General features: G+C 38.3%; 1 protein-coding gene across 3 annotated transcripts in view; it reads right to left on the bottom strand.

The window, feature by feature from the left end:
• The window catches only part of msraa (methionine sulfoxide reductase Aa), a 93,257-nt gene that overhangs the window by 73,351 nt on the left and 1,904 nt on the right, over positions 1 to 18,002 (bottom strand). Inside the window, exon 2 of one of the 3 annotated variants that reach the window (XM_073856278.1) lies at positions 10,166 to 10,271. The exons of 1 other annotated variant lie outside the window; for it this stretch is intronic. In XM_073856278.1, the coding sequence (XP_073712379.1) occupies positions 10,166 to 10,226 (61 nt within the window). In that variant the 5' untranslated portion in view covers positions 10,227 to 10,271. Of the gene's footprint in view, positions 1 to 10,165; positions 10,272 to 14,542; positions 14,655 to 18,002 lie in introns of those variants that run through there. One more of the 3 variants, XM_055185582.2, reaches the window with a different exon arrangement.

Genomic DNA, 18,002 nt, shown 5'->3' with positions numbered 1-18,002 from the left:
CTAACCTGACAAAGAAACAAAATCATGCATTCGTATAAGAAATAAAACCAAATTGGGAATGTGCCTGAATACGTTTGTGTATTTTCGCGACACTGAAGTCCTTTGATAGTGTGTGTTCGTGCAGGAACGCATTCTGCTAAATGTCCACGTGTGTGTGTCTCTTCACCGTATATGGGAATGTGAGCTATTCAGGACCTTTTCTCATGACACTGTAAAAGCTTTGGACTGCCTCAAAGACAGAGAAAGGGCTTATTCACTACCAGTGAAAAGGACAAAAGCATTTCTGCATGTCCCACAGGGACGGGCCACAGCGGCGTTTGTTAATAACGGAGCTTAGTAGTGCAATAAAACCCACTCAGCTAAAGAATCATTAGAAAATAGCCTGAGTCCCTTTAATTGTAAATCACCTTTAAGAAGTACCGAGAGAGTCATCGCTCAGCACATCCAATGAATAAAGGAAAAGTCCATTAGCTGGCAACTATTTTATAGGAAATAGAAATTCCTCAACAAAAGGCTGCTCGAGGGCAGGGGGGACGGCGGTCTGGCTGAGCTGACGGGGGGTGAGCGGATGATGAGGGCATGGAGGTTTTGTGAAGGGAGGGATGATATCCCCAGCAGGCACCCTGGCATGTGCTATCCACTCATGTGTCAGCCCTGCATGCGTCGCCCTTCTGGTCAGGGGGTCTGATTTGGGGCAAGACTTCCGGGGCGAGCCAGGCCTGCTTGGAATGAGCACAGGGAGCTTTTAGAAAGAAACAGACTGCTCTCTAGCATGCCAGATTTGGGATGTAAACAAACACGTATTAATACACACACCAAGGCTTGTTTGAACTGAACGTTGATTATTTATAAATGCTGGGGGGTTAACCCAGTGTTGGGTCAAAAAGGGACAAGCCCAGCTGTGGGTTAAAACAACCCAGCACACAGTAGGTTAAATTACAACCCAACAGGCTTTTTAGAGTGTCATAATCATAATTATGGCAATAATACTATAGGTGTTTTGGGTGGTTGCCAAGGTGTTGTGATGTGGTTGCTAGGGTGTTGTTAGGTAGTTGCTTATCGGCTCTGTAATATTTTGGTTCTGCATAGGACTGTCACAATGATTAAATAATCGTCTCATCACGACTGTTCGACCTCATCACGATGATTTCAGATCACCGCAATGATTGCACATCTCTCTAAAAACACAAGGGGGAGCTGCAAGCGCATTTAGTAACGAGACACTTTATTGAGTTTTTTTCTCATGATGAATTTTTCAGTTTTTAAAGATATATTCATTAAATAATATTAATATATTATTTAATATTTAAATAATATTTTTAATAGTCTATTAATATTTACTGCCAGGTTAACCTTGCAAAAGATTTAATTTTTAATAATCACAACAATGTTTGAAAACTATTTCATGAACAAACCAAAAAATAATGAGAATTAAATGTCAAAGCAATACAACAGACAATCGTCATTACCGTCAAAGCCCTAAACAGCCAATTAATCATCATAATCGACACAATTTATTAGACAATTAACCGCCAGCCAAATTTTATAATCGTGACAGTCCTATAGTTCTGCAGGATTTTTGTGACCTACTTTAAAAAAACATTAAAATTCATAAAAAATGATTGTCATAATTATGAAAATTAAAGTAACTATACAATATAAAACATAACAATTATAAAAAAGTAATTATTAAAAAAATACTAAATACATTTTTTCAGGAAGCTGCACAATACGCTACACAATCATTTATAGATTTATCACAAAATTTTAATGTTGGGGATGGGGAGTCTAATACATCGAATTGGGGGTCTGTTCAAATCTTTAAATCTAAATATTAATAATTGTAGTGATGCTTACCTTACCAAATATCACAAATAAGCCAAAAAGCTTGCATCAGATGTTCTATGACTGTTTTAACATGACCATTTTTTGTAAAACTATCTTATGATTTGTAAATGTATTAATGAGGTCTTTATAGTACAAAATACATATATCTAGTTTAAAAGACGCAAATCAGGTGAGTTGTTCAAATAAGTACAAAAAAAACGGTAAAAAGCAACCAATATTTTGTGATTGGTCTAGCGCAGGGGTTAGCACAGCACGACAAATGTGTGTTTGAAGTCAAGAGGAAGATTGTTTCAGTTTGTGACTGTGCCATTATCGTAAGCTAAAGATGAAAGCCTCCAATGCTTGTTCTCTCATCCTCCTACTTGCTATTGTGTGGCGCAGCTAAAACCCTGAATAAAAGATGTCTTGTGTTGGGAAAGTCTGCTGCTTTCCTCTGCCAAAGAATGGGCAGATCGGTGGGGCTGTTTTACCTGCAATTAAAGGGAACTAAAAAGATAATTGTCTTAAAAGCACAAGTCAGATGCATAAGTTGATCTTCACTGCGGTGGGCTTAAGACGCCACATTCCATTATCTGTATGATATATGACTCTCTCTTCTGGCATGAGGATAGACAGCAAATGTACGATGCAGTAAGGACTGCGGTATATAATGTAACGTTTATCGTATTATACCACGAAATTACACCAATACCGTAAGCAGTAACATACATGTCTGATCAAATATATATGAAATGACATGTAAAAGGTGAAGTGTCTGTGCCATTTTTGTCTATGTTGAAAAATGTTCAGAAAAATGAGTGGATTTAGTCAACCTGATCTCACATGAAAATGTATTTACATTGTACGTGGTTGCGATTTCGCATGAATCTGTAAGAAAAATGTATGATTATCTAAAAAAAGCACAAACGAAATCCCACCTCTAACCCCAATGTCACTGAGGACAAAGCAGATCATACTAAAACTGATGCAAATTATAGGTACGTATTTCCATCAATATTCTGTTGAATTTTGTATAGGTAATCTATAAAGTGTAAGCAAGTGGCACGACAAAAATTTTTTGACTAGACTAGACCTACACTTTTTTTAAAAAATATGATAATTTTAAAGCTCCCCTAGAGTTAAACATTTGATTTTTAGAGTTTTGGAATCCATTCAGCTGATCTCCGGGTCTGGCTGTACCACTTTTAGCATAGCTTAGCATAATCCATTGAATCTGATTAGACCATTAGCATCGTGCTAAAATAACCAAAGAGTTTCGATATTTTTCCAATTTAAAACTTGACTCTTCTGTAGTTACATCGGGACTAAGACTGACGGAAAATTAAAAGTTACGATTTTCTAGGCCGATATAGGAACTATACTCTCAAACTGGCGTAATAATCAAGGACTTTGCTGTCGTACCATGGCTGCAGGAGGCGCAATGATATTACGCAGTGCGCAAAAATAGTCCCCTGCTATTGAAAGATACTAACAGGACTATTTTTGGATGCTGCATAATATCATTGCGCCGGCTGCAATGGTACGGCAGCAACGTCCTTGATTTTTTTTACTTTCCGTCGGTCTTCGTACACAATGTAACTACAAAAGTAGTTTTAAATAGGAAAAATAGCAAAACTCTTTGGTTATTTTTGAGCGCAATGCTAATAGTTTAATCAGATTCAATGGATTATGCTAAGATATATGCCAAAAGTGGAACGCCAGACTAGGAGATCAGCTGAATGAATTCCAAAACAGTAAAAATCAAATGTTTAACTCTAGGGGAGCTGGAACATTAGCATATTTTCCAAAAAAGTGGAGTGTCCCTTTAAGTTCCCATATCTCCAAAATCCCAGTCTAACCTCTGCCTATACTATAAATAAAAGTGTTACAGAAGCCAAACCATTATTAAGGCCAAACCATAATTTGCATTTGGATTTACCCATCTGGTAAACCCTATTATCCAAAGTGACTTACAGCGCATTTATTTATGTAAGCTCCCTGGGAATCAAACCCACAACCTTAAAGCTACTAATGCAATGCTCTGACAACTTAGCTACCAGATTCCATGTAACTACGTAGGGATGTGCAGGTACGTCGTTTTTTCATTTCGATTTATCAAAAGGTTTGAAAAACTAGTACTCGATTCATTGGGGGCGGAGCAAATCAAAGGGGCGCGTAAAAAATACTTAAATAAAACTTAATTTTGAAGAAACTATGACAGAAAAATAAACACTTACTAGATTATTTATGATGGTAATGAGGTGTGTTTGGCTTTACAGCGGTGCGCAATTCGGCCGGGTTGCCACTGCACAGGTACGCTTTGGGAGCGAACTTATCTGTTTACTGATGTCATATGCCTGTCTGCGCAGCTAAACAGTCTTTACTACCACAGGCGCTTGTGACGCTAACCAGACCTCCAAATGCCACCATAACCACAAAAAAAATTATAAAAAAACACACTATCATCGTTTTTGTGATTGATCGTTGTTGCCCTGTTCGAGTACTCAAGCACATCCCTATAACTAAGGATTCAACAAATAGAAAATTTAATCGTACGCACTTGTGGTGACGCGATACACGTCTGGTCCGACTTTTACTTTTGGTTTCAGTTTTTTGATGGTCTGACTATTTGCTAAACTGAACTCTTGAACAAATACCTCGTTGAAAATAACACATGTTTTGGTTTCCTAGCTAACCTACGTGTTGTTGTTTTTTGTTTGTTATATAAATAAACTACGTTTAAAGTACGTTGTTGTATTTATTCTTAGCGGAGTTTACCGGAAGTTACGTGTTACCCACGGACACTGCTTGTTTATGTTGTTACTGCTGAAACTGTCTATAGAGGCCGTGAACCGTGTTTATCATATTTAGCCACGATAACGTTTGAAAATCACTCCGACTTTCTGGTATGAGAACATGCACATGCTGTTCTCGAAGGTGCCGGTGCACTCCACCCACCCTCAGTCAGCCAGCTAAGCACTTTCTCCCACAGTAATATCCTGCAAGATGGTCCAGCTGTGCTTTCATCTGCTGATTTCATTAGGTAGAGTAGGTAGATATCAAGGATTGCATTATGCTTTCCTGTAATTCAATTCCCAGTGTTCCCAGCTGACACGTTCTTTGCATTTCCAAAGACACTTCAGCCTCCCCCACTGACGTAACGTACCTATTCGCCAGCACATTTAAAGCAATTTCCATCCTAGGGGAAAAGCTCAAGTCTGATTGGAAAGCTATTTATAGCGCTCATAAACGACAATGCATCTCGACATTGATGCACCAGGTGGGCAACTTCCATGTTGTTTCATTGCCAGCATGGGAGCCCCACGTTGCATTTAAAACCCTCTGCCACAGAGCGGGAGTGACGTGGTCTGTCTGCAGGGCTGAGCCTTTGAAATAGCCGATATTCAAACATCTAAAGGTGAGGCCCATGAAAAATTAATGCAAAGGTGCCAAGTCATTTCCATGTGGCCGCACTGTAGAAGCCCACTTGTGTGACTAGAACATTTTTGACAGGTCGGCCGGGCGGAACAGAGGGGTGCAGGCATGTGGTCCACTAAGGACATCAAGAAAGGCCAGAATGTGTAGGACATGCTGATTCTCCAACCTGTCAGACTGTCCAGAGGTGTCCTGCCATTTTCAGAAGACAGAAGTGAGGAGATGGTGTAGCTTAGATCGGTTCAGAAACAAAAATATAGGCAAAACCTCTGTTTTTCTTATTAAAAAAAATAGTTTCACCGTTATTGATTTTTGTTATTTACTCACTTCAATGTCAGTCCAAACTAAGTATAATTTCTGTGAAACACAAAAGGTATTAGGCAGAATATCCAAGCAAGTTTCCATACAAATAACCTGGTGTGGCCATAACCAGAGATTTGGGGGGGGCAGGGGGGACAATGACCCCCCAGACTAGAGCCAATTATTTTATTATTATCGACCTCGGGTGCAGTAATATTGACGGAAGTTTAAGCGAAAGGTGGAGAGGTCAGGAGTGATGATGTTACTGTGTGCCGAGGTCGAAGTGCTGCAAACCAAGCGCTCCTCCGCCACACAACACAGCCCTCATCTTCATCCGCTTAAAAAAATCGCCATGTGTTATTTTGTGCCACCATACTTACTCGTGTAACTACTCATGTAACAGTCTTTAAATAGGGAAACATGTAAGTGTTTGGTGGCTTCAATATTCATCCCTGTTTGGATCCTAAGGAATGAATGGGGCTAGGCTGAATGCTAACACATTCACAACACGTTGGACAAAGATTAAGTGCACGCATTGAAAAAGAATAGGTAAGTATTAATCTGTCTAATTTGAGGTAAGAACATAGTAAAATATTGAAAAACAGTGGTGTTTTCCTTTAAACAATATTTTAAAACCATGAAGCTGCAATCTCTCGCTAATCTTAAAGTGTTGCAGTACCCTTGTTTGCCAGTAGGTGTCCCCCAAACACAAACATGAAACTCAAACTAGGTGTGGCATGTCCAAAAGTTTGCAACTTGCAACGTTTTTGGTCATACCCACGTAAAGAAATATACATTAAGCTATCTGCAACTTCATGTTTCAAACAGAGATGGCGATAGAGAGCAAAGAGTAAGAGATTGTGGATTTAAAGGGGACATTTCACAATACTTTTTTAAGAAGTAAAATAAATAGTTTGTGTCTCCATAGTACGTATTTGAAGTTGTAGCTCAAAATACCATATAGATAATTTATTAAAACATGTTAAAATTGCCACTTTGTAGGTGTGAGCAAAAATGCAAATGAGTTGATCTCTGCACTAAATGGCAGTGGCGTGGTTGGATAGTTCAGGTAAAGGGGTGGTATTATCCCTTCTGACATTACAGGGGGAGCCAAATTTTAAATGACCTATTTTTTTTATGCTTGCAGAGAATGGGTTACCAAAACTTAGTTACTTGGTTGATCTTTTTTTTAATTTTCTAGGTTGATTGAAGCACTGGGGACCCAATTATAGCAATTAAACATAGAAAAATCTGATTTTCATGATACGTCCCCATTAAACAAAGCCTTTTTATTTCTACAGATATATAAAAATACATATACTTTTATATAAGACTTTACAAATACATTAGTATAAATATATAGACTAAATATATAGTGTTTAAGTCATATGGATAGTGTTTATGGAGAATTTGTATTTATGGTGTAGATATTCTAGCTAACATCTCTTTGTGTTCAACAGACAGAATACAGACAAAAGAAAGTCAAATGGACGAAATGACTCAAGGATGAGTAAATGATTGCAGTTTTCATTTTGGTTGAGCATTTGGATGCGTTTTTGCTGTTGTCATGACAATCTTGTGTATCTTGTCAACTACGCACCAGTCAGCATATAAACATGCAATACACCATTTCATGCTTTATCCAACCAATTACCGTTTTGTGCCGCGTAAAGACAAAAAAGTGAAAGTTAGTTATTCGATCTGACCTCATTTAGTTTTTCAGTAGGTTTTCTCAGTGGTTGACAACACGGCAACAGACATAATATATTTGATTGTATATGTATATGTTCTCTTCAATTCAAAGCGTAATACAGCATTCAAGATATACATTTTAGCACTATGTGTGTGTTTTCTGTTTGGGTACACCAGGGGTCTCCAAACTTTTTGTGAGCAAGGGCTACCACAATGAATAAAACAATCTGAAGGGCTACTTTTTGATATAGTCTACACAAAACTTTTTTTAGTTTTATTTGTTGATTTTATTTTACTTGTTGCTATGTTTTATTGTTGTTTAAAATGTTAATAATATACATGATTGATTGATTGATTGATTTTATTTGACCACTTAAATATAAAATATGAAACAGTACTCCGAATCATACATTAAAATACATAAATAGTCAGGGATAACACAATAAAGCCCAAAGACTTATTTCCATTGTACATAAAATAAACCATGCTAATATTAAAAATATGTAATAAATGAATAATAAAATTGAGGCTATTAATAGAATGTGCTTTGGCGGGAAACTCACATACTTTGTGCGGGCAACCTGGTTTGGAGACCACTAGTGTACACACTGTATGTGGATGTGACAGGAAGACAATCTTAAGGAGAAAATTAGAAAATAATGGTTAAAAGAGGATTTCTGAGGGTGTGCGAGAGAGAGAGAGAGAGAGAGAAAGAGAGAGAGAGAGAGAGAGAGAGAGAGAGATCCGCATTGGATCAAAAGTAATTATTCACAACAGGAGGCTGCAGAGTTAATTCGACCAATCAGAAGGAGGGTGGGGGAAGGCAACAGAGATACGGAGATGCTACAGAGAGGCGAAATCAGAGCAAGAAACCACATAAAATACAAAGCTATATTTACATGACTAATGTGTTTAAAATATCTCATATATAGTTGTGGAATGAAAGAGCTCATTCCGGCTCATTTGATATGGTCGCCGTGGGTAACGGCATCTGGTGACCCACCGAAACAGGGACTGCCAAAAGACTATCATTGTCTATAATGTTCATCACTTAAATCATGTCCTTTGTCATGGTGATTAAAAAGACAGTGGTTATGCTTTAACTAAAATACTAGAGTGTTCATGTTGCGTTCATGTTGTTTTTGGTTCATGTGTCACTGAAAAAGAAGGTTTAATGTAAAATATGGTATATCTTTTTAGGCCATCTGGTAATCTTGTGCAAACTATATGCACAATATGCATACTGCATTCTGCCAAAATGCTTTCTAGATTATCGAACATCCACAGCTTCAATATGAATCACATACACTCACCTAAAGGATTATTAGGGACATCATACTAATACTGTGTTTGACCCCTTTTCACCTTCAAAACTGCCTTAATTCTACGTTGTATTGATTCAACAAGGTGCTAAAAGTTTCTTTAGAAATGTTGGCCCATATTGATAGGATAGCATCTTGCAGTTGATGAAGATTTGTGGGATGCACATCCAGGGCACAAAGCTCCCGTTCCACCACATCCCAAAGATGCTCTATTGGGTTGAGATCTGGTGACTGTGGGGTCCATTTTAGTACAGTGAACTCATTGTCATGAATATGAAATCAATATGATATGATTCGAGCTTTGTGACATGGTGCATTATCCTGCTGGACGTAGCCATCAGAGGATGGGTGCCTGGTGGTCATAAAGGGATGGACATGGTCAGAAACAATGCTCAGGTAGGCCGTGGCATTTAAACGATGACCAATTGGCACTAAGGGGTCTAAAGTGTGCCAAGAAAACATCCCCCACACCATTACACCACCACTAGCAGCCTGCACAGTGGTAACAAGGCATGATGGATCCATGTTCTGTTTACGCCAAATTCTGACTCTACCATCTGAATGTCTCAACAGAAATCGAGACCCATCAGACTTGGCAACATTTTTCCAGTCTTCAAATGTCCAATTTTGGTGAGCTAGTGCAAATTGTAGCCTCTTCTTCCTATTTGTAGTGGAGATGAGTGGTCCCCGGTGGGGTCTTCTGCTGTTGTAGCCCATCCGCCTCAAGGTTGAGCGTGTTGTGGCTTCACAAATGCTTTGCTGCATACCTCGGTTGTAACGAGTCGAAGTTGCTCTTTTATCATCTTGAATCAGTCGGCCCATTCTCCTCTGACCTCTAGTATCAACAAGGCATTTTCACCCACAGGACTGCCGCATACTAGATGTTTTTCCCTTTTCACATCATTCTTTGTAAACCCTAGAAATGGTTGTGCGTGAAAATCCCAGTAACTGAGCAGATTGTGAAATACTCAGACCGGCCCGTCTGGCACCAACAACCACACCACGCTCAAAATTGCTTAAATCACTTTTCTTTCCCATTTTGACATTCAGTTTGGAGTTCAGGAGATTGTCTTGACCAGGACCACACCCCTAAATGCATTGAAGCAACTGCCATGTGATTGGTTGATTAGATAATTGCATTAATGAGAAATTGAACAGGTGTTCCTAATAATCCTTTGTGTGATTTACACATTTTATCAACACCAGTTAATATATAACATGCAAAGCCTGGCATATTTCACATACGTTAAGATTCTTCGTTCTTACAAAAAACAGCAGCCTCAATGTTACTGTGATCAATCGGCCCGACGGCTCTCGTGTTGCAACACGGGGCATGTGCGACAGACAGGGCTTTACCCTCCTGATCCTATACTATCACTATAAAAGAAGACAGGATCACTAATGAGGCGTTAATGGGCGGACATGCGGCCGCAGAGGTGAAGGTGTGAGCAGGTCTCTTTGTAAGTGAAAAGGCTTCCTTCAACCTTCATCTTGCGATTATGTGTCAACATCAAACATGGCGACTGGCGCTCTACACCTGCTCGGCAGTGCAGTGCTTTGGAGCTAAGATTAAAGGGGGTTTTGCTCACCAGAGGTAAAAACAGAGAAATGAAACACACTCCAGGACCCTGGACGCATCACATCTTTCATTCCTTCAGTTCTTTGTTCACACAAACAGTTGGGGTGTTGCTTGCTCTGAGCAAAGGAAGTGACAAACTGAGGTTTTTTATATAGCTTGTGCACATAAAAACATTTTTAGAAAAAAATATTTGGATCTCTTAAAGCGTCTTAAGAGTTTCATCATATGACATCACCAAATAAACATACTGCTATTCTAAGAAATTCCAGCATATGCTCCATATTGCAGAGAGAGATCAATCAAAACTTTAACAATGATGATTTTTAGGTTGATAAAATATGAACGTACAAGTTTTTAAATAAAATAATTAATCTGAAAGTAACTTGAAGGGCTGTTTAACATTAAAAGCACCATCATCTAAATTTTTCAGATTACAAAAAAACTAAAGCCCTGTAAAAAATACTTTGCTGCCTTAAAAATTTTGTTGAATCGGCTCGGATTTACAAGTCATTTCAACTTACTATTATTTATCTTGACTAGAGATGAGTTGTTATAACTAAAAATAGTTACTAAAATTAAGTAGACTTTTCTCAACTATATTTTATAAGTTGTGACAACTGATCTCTGTTGACATGACTTGTAAATCTGAGTTGATTTAACAAAAAAAATTTGGGGCAGCAAAGTATTTTTTACAGTGTGTCAATAGACGGTTTCATCGGACGCACGTGATACACGTCTGGATCCGAACTTTACTTCCGGTTTCGTTTTTTTAATGGTCTGACTAGTTGCTAAACTGATCTGTTGAACAAATGCCTCGTCGAAAATAACAAATGTTTTGGTTTCCTAGGTAATCTATGTGTTGTTTTTTTTTTTGCTTGTTATATGAATAAACTACGTTTAAAGAACTTTGTTGTTATTTATTCTTAGCGGAGTTTACCGGAAGTTACGTGCGGACCGCGACAGCCACTTGCTGAAACGGTCTATAGATGTCTATGAAGCAAAGGTTTACACTGTTGTCCACACTGTTGCACTTACATTTTTTAAGTTTAATTCACTTGAATTTACCATTCATTTCACATTTGTTGACTACTAAGGAGTTGCTATAAATTATATAATTATAAATTATAAAAATACATTATAAAAATTAAGTTAAATTAGGGGACATTTCACAAGACTTTTTTAAGATGTCAAATAAATCTTTGGTGTCCCCAGAGGACATATGTGAAGTTCTACTTAAAAATACCATATAGATTATTTATAATAACATGTTAAATTTGCCACTTTGTAGGTGTGAGCAAAAATTTGTCGTTTTTGGGTGTGTCCTTTAAAATGCAAATGAGCTTATCTCTGCACTAAATGGCAGTGCTGTGGCTGGATAGTGCAGATTAAGGGGCGGTATTATCCCCTTCTGACATCACAAGGGGAGCCAAATATGAATGACCAATTTTTTACATGCTTGCAGAGAATGGTTTACCAAAACTAAGTCACTGAGTTGCTCTTTTTCACATTTTCTAGGTTGACAGAAGCATTGGGGACACAATTGTATTTAAACTTGGAAAAAGTTTGATTTTCATGTTATGTCCTCTTTAAGTTATTTCAACTTTATTTTTATCATTTAAATATGGACAAACCCAACTGTTTGGTTACAAATAACCATATGCTGGGATGTTGTTACCAAACTATGGGTTGAAACAACCCAGCATTTTATGTGTAAATAATTTCTTCATTATGTGGTCATGACATGAGTTGTAAAAGTAGATCAACTAATAGTTGATAATGACTAATAAATGTTTTTGCGTTTATGAAATCCAGTGGTTTTGAAACAATTTGAAAGTGTATTCTGCTGAAATATCTTGCCTAATAGACTTCAGTTGAAAGTACATTAGTGTAAACATGATCTCAAGCAGCTTTCCTTCAATACTAATGAAGTACAAAACAGTAAAACATTACGGCGCATTTCACTCCAAACCTATAACAATTAAATTTTTAAGCCAATAAATTAACCATCAACCCTCATTTTTTTTTGTAAATCAGATCTGTCTGGGATTTTTATCAGAAAGCAACAAAGGACCTGTGTGCTACAGCAGCAGGACAAAGAGAATTGTGGGAAAGATGAGGAGTGCATTACAGGCCTTTTAAGTAACTACATACCGTAATAACATCACATACACATACATACACAAACTAAGATTGGAGTTACGCAGGACCAAAATACAATCACAAAACTGTTCTAAAACCAAATCATTTTTAGGGTTTTCTGTCTGCAAATATAAATAACAGGTTCTGTAAAAGCCAGATAGATTCACAAGCCATTAATTCAACCTAACATTGGTTCGACATACACAACAATCCATCAGCAAACCCATCACTGCCTTTCTGCAACAATTTAAAGATCACTTTATAGTTTCGAAACACTGTCTTCCTAAGAAAATCTGTACAAACACATCAGGTGTGCTATCATCTGTGATAAAAGGTCTGAATAATTCACAGCCACGGTTACACATGCATGGCTGGACTCCTCTCTTTGTGTCAGAATAGCCGACAACTTTATAGGAAGTTTGAACAAAACAGTGAGGCTCTATCATATCCAACGGTTAGCTATTCCTTATTTACGGGTTCACCTGCAGTGTCCATCACTATACAAACATTGATGTGACAGGCATATGCTATCCTGAATCTCAAAAAGGCACAAATATGCTTTGAAACACAAACAAGTTGGTCATTTCTATCTATCCAGGTGGCGCATGAATAATCTTGGTGATAATTTCAACATTTTTGAATGTGAATGAAAAGCATTGAAGAGTTTCCAACTGGCTTTCTGCAATCGCCCAAACAGCTGTTATGAGATGCTAAAAAGTTCCATGAAACAAATCAGAAATTACAAATAGAGATCGAATTTGCATTCATCTTTAAAAGGTCAGCGATACTGGTGATTAAAAATGTTTATAAAGGTTTCGGCCTTGAATTTTTTTAATTTAGGGTCCTTTTAAAAAAACATTATCAAAATATAACAGCAAACATCACAATGCACCTGTTCTATCAGGCACGGACACCTGTCGTAGATGAAACACATCTGGCAAATTCATCTTGGCACAGAATCATCCAAATCTCTCTGTCTCTATGTTTTTGCCCTTTTCACAGTTATTACCTGGATGCCTGCCGATGCAGCCAAAATCCTTGTGAAATACAAATAAGCCAGACAAATTTGTATTTGTTTGAAACCAAATATAGTGGTATGATAATAAATAAAACTTAAGATACAGAAGGCGGCTGATGTCTATTGTGTAAGGCTGTCTCGGAAGAAAATGATTTCACAACAGAAACCTCATATATGATATAACCCGACATTAATATAATCCAACATTGGTAAGAACTTCCATAACAACATGTTCAATGAGCAAAATAGTTTTTTGCTTCACGTGGTAAAGAAACACTAAACTTAAAGGGACACTACACTTTTTTTGAAAATATGCTCATTTTACAGCTCCCCTAGAGTTAAACATTTGATTCTTACCGTTTTGGAATCCATTCAGCTGATCTCCAGGTCTGGCGCTAGCACTTTTAGCATAGCTTAGCACAATCCATGGAATCTGATTAGACCGTTAGCATCGCGCAAAAAAATAACCAAAGAGTTTTGATATTTTTCCTATTTAAAGCAACATTATGTAGTTTCCATGTAAAAATGACTTACAGCTACCCCATGTGGTTGAAAAGTGCTAAGCGCAACAGTGCCTGGTATCAGACACTCTTCTGCAGGCAGGGGGAGGGGCGGGGCTGTGTGCTCTACCCTCCACCGCCACTTTCAGAGTGTTCTTGTAGCAGCTAGGAGGCTGCTCAGGTTGCAGCAACAGTACAATTTGTCCAGTTAAAAGTTGTTCTATCACTGAAATAATTTTAAAGACATTATTTAAAGGTTAAAAAACTACATAGTGTTGCTTTAAAACTTGACTCTTCTGTATTTACATTGTGTACTAACACTGATGGAAAATTTCAATTGCGATTTTCTAGGGAGATATGGCTAGGAACTATACTCTCAAACTGGCGCAACAATCAAAGACTTTGCTGCCGTAACATGGCTGCAGGAGGCGCAATGATATTCCGCAGCACCCGAAAATAGTCCCCTTAGTATCTTTCGATAGCAGGGGACTATTTTCGGGCACTACGTGACGGTGATATCATTGCGCCTCTATGCTAAAAGTGGTACCGCCAGGACCAGAGATCGGCTGAATGGATTCCAAAATGGTAAAAATCAAATGTTTAACTCTAGAGGAGCTGGAAAATTAGCATATTTTCAAAAAAATTGGAGTGTCCCTTTAGTGAATACTATGTCATTCTCTATTAAATAATTCAACTAAAATGTTCTTTCTTTAAAAAAGTTGGAACTTACATACAGTAGGCTTGGTGACATCAACATCCAAGGCCTTCTTTGTTTTCCAGACAATCGCTGTTGACCAAGCTTTTGAGTTTGATAAACAAAATGGCTGACCAACATCCATCCCCTGCTCGTAAAACATTAAACTCCATAATAGTTAGAAAAGACTGTAATGTTATTTGAAAAGCAAATGGTTTGGATATATCTCTTGAAGACTGACCTGAACGCAAGAAGATAAACACGTTTGAATGCATGCAGCCAACCTTACAATCTGGTCTTGGTCTTCTAGCGATACAAAGAATTAAGACTTAATCTAACTTCCTCTTCTTTGCCCAACGCATCCAATTCCTACCCAGGACCAAGTGATGTTGACTTCTACTTATGCAAAGGAAAAACTTATGAAAGTAAAAACAGTCCAATCGTTGCACTTGAGGCGGAAACTTTTTTTGTGCCACTTTTCTTTTGTAGTTCCAAACAAGCATGCAAACTGAAAGCCACTAGTAAGTCTCCTTGAGAACTTGATAATACAAAAAAGTCGACAAAAAACCCTTGAGAGTTCAAGATGCTTGGTCGATCCAAAAGTTATGGTCAGCTCTTGCCGCAAACAACTTCCGCAAATCCCATCCAAAACCATAGGTGCATCAAGATTCTTCCAAAATTTTCGAGGACGGCTCAATGATCGTGGTGCGCGCCCCTTTGCCCTCGGCTCCTTGCGAAATTTAATATACTTTTGTTTAAAGGTTTTGTTTTCAGCACCAAATCTGAGCTCCTACACTCGGGGTATTTTTGATTTCCTTTGCTGAGCAAACAGACAAAGGGAGCTGCGATAGAACCCTGCCAAGTCTTGCCTTGGATTTTTTTCTGCCGTTTCTCTCCCTCTCTGCTCCAACACTCTCGGCATGGCAACTTTCCCGAGAAACCCTGGCGGAGCTCCAGCCCGTGTCTGCCTCCCCTCCCCAAAACAGAGGCAATTTAGGCAAATTGATCAAAACGAATCTTAAATTAATTTCTCTTCTCTGCCATTTCCTGCCACCACCATCCAGATTGAACCCCCCTCCTTCCTATCCAGATGAGGACATTGGAATGCCAGTCATCCCAATCTCCCCGGTGTACTCATACCTCCAGCTTCCCTCTTTCCACCGCCGGTCCGCTCCATCTTTGTTAGCCATCGGCACTCAAGAGTTTCACTTACTGTCTTAAGAGGGAAAATCCAACTGCTATTCTTCTTTTCAGCACCACATCTATTCATTGTGTGCCAAAACAGTACCTCCTGTGCAAGTACTGCCATTTTTGGGGACATGGCAGCGATGCTGTGCCAAAGCGGGATTGGCCCAGGGGCGCACTTCCCAAACAACACCCTCACTTATATGGAACACAAGCCATAACATTGTATGCACCTCTATTCAATACTGTTGCCATGTGTTGAGACATTTAACGTGTAATGAACACCCAGAGCATCAAAACAATGGTCTTAAAGACTTCACTATTTCACTTCAAAATTGGGACTGGGGCATATGTTGTTGTATTTTCATTATAACTGCAGACATACACTCTATCTGTACACAACTACAGATTGAGTCCAGTGTTATTAAACCTGAAAGAACTGAAATAGTTCCCTAAGGATGTAACGTAAGCACCCTCAAAGTTTTAAGTAAGAGCTGAAAAGCTGTTCAAAGAGACATCATACCGCCCTAAGCTCTGATCTCATTCCTCCATCTGTTCTGTGTGGTCTGTAGCCTTCATCCAGGTTCATTACCGCTTCAAAGCGAGACACGTGTGTGTCAGTGATGTGGAGTGTTACCTGGCAACCTTCCAGCTCCGTGGCGGAGTCCCGTTGCCAAGGGGAAGCCTAGAGACGCGAGTGCTGATAATCAGTTCACTGCGGTCTGAAGGGGTGGATCTCTGCATGGGCACGCTGCATGAGTCGCATGTCAAAAAGACTGCAGATGCACCAGACGTATCAAACGCATACAGACATGGTGTTCATGCTTATCTTCAGCAATGAAGATTTCTGCAAAAATTAAATAAGTCAAATAAACTGACTGAAAAGGCAACATCTACAAAACTGAGGGTATGAGAATGGGATAATGTTGTGTGATATTGACCATATAGCCCAGAGATGAAAACTGGAAGAGTACTGGTTTGAACCACAAAAAAGTTAATGCCATTGTGCCCTTAAAGGGATAGTTCACCCAAAAAATTTAAATTCTGTCATCATTTACTCACTCTCATGCTGTTACGAACCGGTATAAATTACTTTGTTCTGATGAACACAAAGGAAGATATTTTGAGAAATCAGAGGCCCCATTGACTTCCATAGTATAGGAAGAAAGATACTATAAAAGTCAAATAAAAGTCAAAAGTAATAAGAACAAAAAAAACTAATACAGGTTTGTAACAACATGAGAGTGAGTAAATGACGATAGAATTTTAATTTGTGTGTACATTTTAGATTTTTTTTTTTTAAAGGGACACTCCACTTTTTTAAAAATAGGCTCATTTTCTAGCTCCCCTAAAGTAAAACATCTGAGTTTGACCGTTTTGGAATCAATTCAGCCGATCTCCGGGTCTGGCGGTACCACTTTTAGCATAGCTTAGCATAATTCATTGAATCTGATTAGACCATTAGCATTGTGCTCAAAAATGACAAAAGAGTTTCAATATTTTTCCATTGGTGGAGCAGGCGCAATGATATTAAGCAGTGCCTGAAAAAAGTCCCCAGCTAGGCAACTTTCAATAGCTGGGGACTATTTTTAGGCACTGCGTAATATCATTGCACCTGCTGCACAAGTCCTTGGTTATTACGCCGGAAGGAGAGTATAGTTCCTAGTCATATCGGACTAGAAAATAGTAACTTTTAATTTTCCGTCGGTTTTAGTACACAATATAACTACAGAAGAGTCAAGTTTTAAATAGGAAATGTCGAAACTCTTTGGTCATTTTTGAGCGCGATGCTAATGGTCTAATCAGATTCAATGTATTATACTAAGCTATGCTAAAAGTGGTACCGCCAGACCCGGAGATCAGCTGAATGGATTCAAAAACGGTAAGACTAAAGTGTTTAAAGAAAAGGCCCTAATATGTCACTAGACATTAAGAAATCATTTTCATTTCAAATACTTATATCACTGACAACAGTGGTCGGGCCAGAATATTGTCATTTAAAAAGTGAAGTTGCAGCCCTCAGCTGATGTTTATGTTGTCATGTTGTGTATTGGCCACCAGTTGTGTGATTGCAGTACCAGTTTTAGCCACAAGTTTTGTGATTGCAGTACCAGTTTTGGTCACAATCCTACATACTGTTCCTTTAACTCTAGGGGAGCTGGAAAATGAGCATTTTTCAAAAAAGGGAAGCATCCCTTTAGGGTAAGTGGTTGCAATCAATTTATTTAAGCTACATTTAAACATTAGAAAAATAAAACACTTTTGTTTAAATGTAGCTTAAATAAATTGATTGCAACCACTTACCTTAAAA

Source organism: Misgurnus anguillicaudatus, chromosome 18 (assembly GCF_027580225.2).
Source record: "Misgurnus anguillicaudatus chromosome 18, ASM2758022v2, whole genome shotgun sequence".
NCBI classification, from domain to species: domain Eukaryota; kingdom Metazoa; phylum Chordata; class Actinopteri; order Cypriniformes; family Cobitidae; genus Misgurnus; species Misgurnus anguillicaudatus.
The sequence above is the reverse complement of the archived record's forward strand: the minus strand, read 5'-3'. Positions and strand labels throughout refer to the sequence as shown.